The sequence below is a fragment of the Pteropus alecto genome, unplaced genomic scaffold (genome assembly GCF_000325575.1).
Source record: "Pteropus alecto unplaced genomic scaffold, ASM32557v1 scaffold157, whole genome shotgun sequence".
Lineage (NCBI taxonomy): Eukaryota > Metazoa > Chordata > Mammalia > Chiroptera > Pteropodidae > Pteropus > Pteropus alecto.
In genome coordinates, this window is record NW_006440626.1 from 552,856 (window position 1) to 555,899 (window position 3,044).

Here is a 3,044-nt window from a genome sequence, read left to right on the forward strand (position 1 = left end):
TCCTGTGACTCCTCACCGGGGACCAAAAGAGGGGAAAACTGTGACCACACTGGCTCCTGCGTGCAGCAGTGGTGGCCCCGTGACCACGCAGCCCTTCAGGAGCCCTGTCTCACTTTCTCATGTGAGGCCGAGGGACTCAGCCATTCACATGGTCACAGCCAGCAGGCAACGGAGCGGGAGCCGCAGAGTCGCCCTGAAGAAGCTCCGCGGTCTGATTTGCTGTGTTCTGGGGAAGGGCCCAGGATGGCTTATCAGCACCCACCTCACCACCGTTTCCTGAGTACCAGTGCTGGCACCGGGCTGGGTGCCCGGAACCTAGCACTGCTAACCGTCACTAGTAAGGCCTTGCCAAGCAGGTGCTACAGATGCAGAAAGCGGCCCCAGGCGACCAAGAGGCTGGCCCGAGGTCATGGCACAGAGGAACGAGAGAGCCAAAGTAGTGGCAGTAAAATATGCCTTGGGGTGCCCATCTGCGCCCCACCAGAGCTGAATCCGGAGCGAGCTTTATGGAGCAGGCTCTGCCCCACAATCACAGGTCACTCTACAGGAACCCGCGGGACGACATGCTCACCCCCTGTACAGCTGAGGACATGGAGGCTCTGAGACGCTCATGGGATCTGCTCACGGTCAAGGTCAAGGGACCTGGAATGGACTGAGCTGGGAGGCAAACCCAAGTGGGTCTGACTCCATAGCCAGGATCTTTCCAGAACACCTCAGCTTCTCCAGGAGGCGAGAACCGTCATGGGGAGGTGGGGGACTCGCCTGGCCCACCTCAGGTGAGGACCCCTCAGCGCAGGGTTCACATCCCTCCCAGCTCCATTTTCCATCCAGCCTGTGCTCAGGCCACTGGGTGGCACTAGCGAGCAGGAAAGGGCCTTAACGCAGCAGCCATCCTCCCTGGAGGGGCCACCTGGAGCCTCGTGCTCCCCTTTTGGCCTTTACCACGGTGGGCACCCACTTCCTGCCTTTATTTACGAAGAACGATGAACCCCCTCTTCATCAGCCCCGAAGGACAGACTGATAAGTCCATGGGAACAGACCAGCTTTGGAGCATCAGCCCCTTAGCGAGTGCTACGCTGTTCCCCGCTAAACACCCCACTTCATGGCTGGGAACTCCTTCCTTCCCATTTAACGTGTGTGCACGCCCTGCCCTAACCAGCCTACCACTCCCTCCCTCTCTGCCTAACCAGGCACCCCCTCCCGCCCCATCCCAGCCACATGGGGGCCTCCTCAGTCTCAGCACCCCTACACCCTGTGGCCACTGCCGCTGTTTGCAGGTGTTCCTAGCAGGCCAGTGCCTGCACACAGCGGGCCCTCAGTGACCGGTCCCCGAGGGAGTGTCTCCCGCACTGAGGGCGGCACAGGCTTCCCGAGCTTGCACCAGCACGAGGGGGTCGGGGAAGGTGATCTGCGGATTCCAGCCGCCCGCACCCTGGGGCTTAGCAGGCGTGAAGGCCAGCGCGAGGCGGCCTCCTCCCCTTCTGCTTTCGTGCCTGTGTGTGAGTTAGAGGTCGACAGCAAGCAGCCAGTCTTCCAGAATCCTCAAACCCAGACACGGACAAAGCTCTGGGAGCGAGGGGGCTTACAACGACAAATGCCAGCACAGCCTCAAATTGAGGACACGGAACTCTCTTAATGGCTCACAGGAATGCAATTAGTGCCCACTGGGCCACTGTGTGTAACCACAAGCTCTTTTGAGCGCTGCAGACTCACAAGCCCAGTTCTGGAGTGTCTGTTCCTTAAGTGGGGCCCGTGAAGGAAGCGAGCTGCTGGGTTTCTGAGCAGACGAGACGCATCCTGGGGAACAGAGCAGGCCCGGGGGAGGTGGCAAGGCTGGCGGGTGGGCGCCCCCGATGCTGGGAGGAACACGAAGGGCTGCTGGGAGACCAGGGACGTCTGAGCATCCCCGCTCCGGGTTTCGACAAGCTGGCGGCCAGGCCAGAACCAGGAGCCAGAGCCCCCAGGATGAGCAAGAGTATGGGGCCCGGTGCACTGTCCAAGGAGGTGCCGACCCCCTGACGGGAGGAGCAGACTCGAGGTCAAGGCCGAGTCACATGGTCAGCCTGGCTGCGTGCTAGCTTTCAGAATTTCCAGGGGTTATTCAGAGGGAGGGGTCAGGTGTCCATGGCTCTGACCAGCCCCCACCATGGGGCTTTTCCTCAAGTGACTGACAGCGGTGCCAAATGAAGCTTGGTGGGACGTTGTGGTGAGAGCCAAGGGTCCTCACTGATCCTTGGGGAAGGCGGGTCCTCGACACCCCAGCAGACATCCTGGTGGCCTGGGAGTGGGGGAGCTCACGGTGACGTGTGGACACACAGCTTCAAACTGAGGACATGGAATCTTCCCTGTTTTTCTACAGTCACTAGGCCGGACAGAACCTGGCTTTTAGGTGGGTTCACCGAATAACGACGCCCCAACGGGTCACGTCGGCCCCTGGAGTCATCGCTACTGTCACCCGAGTCAGAGCACATCTGACACGTGTCCACACTGGGGAACCAGAAGCCTGGCGTTCCCGCCGGGCCCCAAGCACAGGCTGGTCTGAGAGCAGACCCGCTGACCTTCGGCTTCAAGTCACCTCCTCGGTTTCTGAGACCACTCTTGCTGGCGTTTAGGGGCCTCGAGGTTCTGAGACCTCCGTGGGCCCCCGGGGGGCCGACGCAGACAGACGGGCGCGGGCCGAGGGACTTACGTGTCTGCGGAGCGGCGGTAGTTCTCCGGGCACTCGAAGGCCAGGCAGCGGAAGCCGCCCTGGACGTTGAAGCAGGTCTCGTTTGTGGAGCAGTTGTGGGTGCCGGTCACGCACTCGTCGATGTCTGCGAGAGACCCCAAGGCGGCACGGTGAAGGCCGAGGCCACCCGAGCAGACCTCGCCCGCGGACGGGGTGCTCAGGCCTCCCGCCGGCCAGGGGCGGGGTGGGCAGCGGCCATCCCTGCCCTCCGTGGCTGCTGCCTGGAACCGCGCCCTGTGCCAGCTCTTTCATTTCTAGGACGTTTACACTCAGAGTGTAAGTGCTCACTTATCATTCACAGTCTCGCAATGAGCGT

General features: G+C 61.7%; 1 protein-coding gene across 1 annotated transcript in view; it reads right to left on the reverse strand.

Moving 5' to 3' along the window:
• The window catches only part of FBLN1 (fibulin 1), a 66,621-nt gene that overhangs the window by 36,827 nt on the left and 26,750 nt on the right, over nt 1-3,044 (reverse strand). Inside the window, exon 15 of the mRNA XM_015593600.2 lies at nt 2,690-2,813. Coding sequence (XP_015449086.2) covers nt 2,690-2,813 — 124 coding nt within the window. The remainder of the gene's footprint in view (nt 1-2,689; nt 2,814-3,044) is intronic.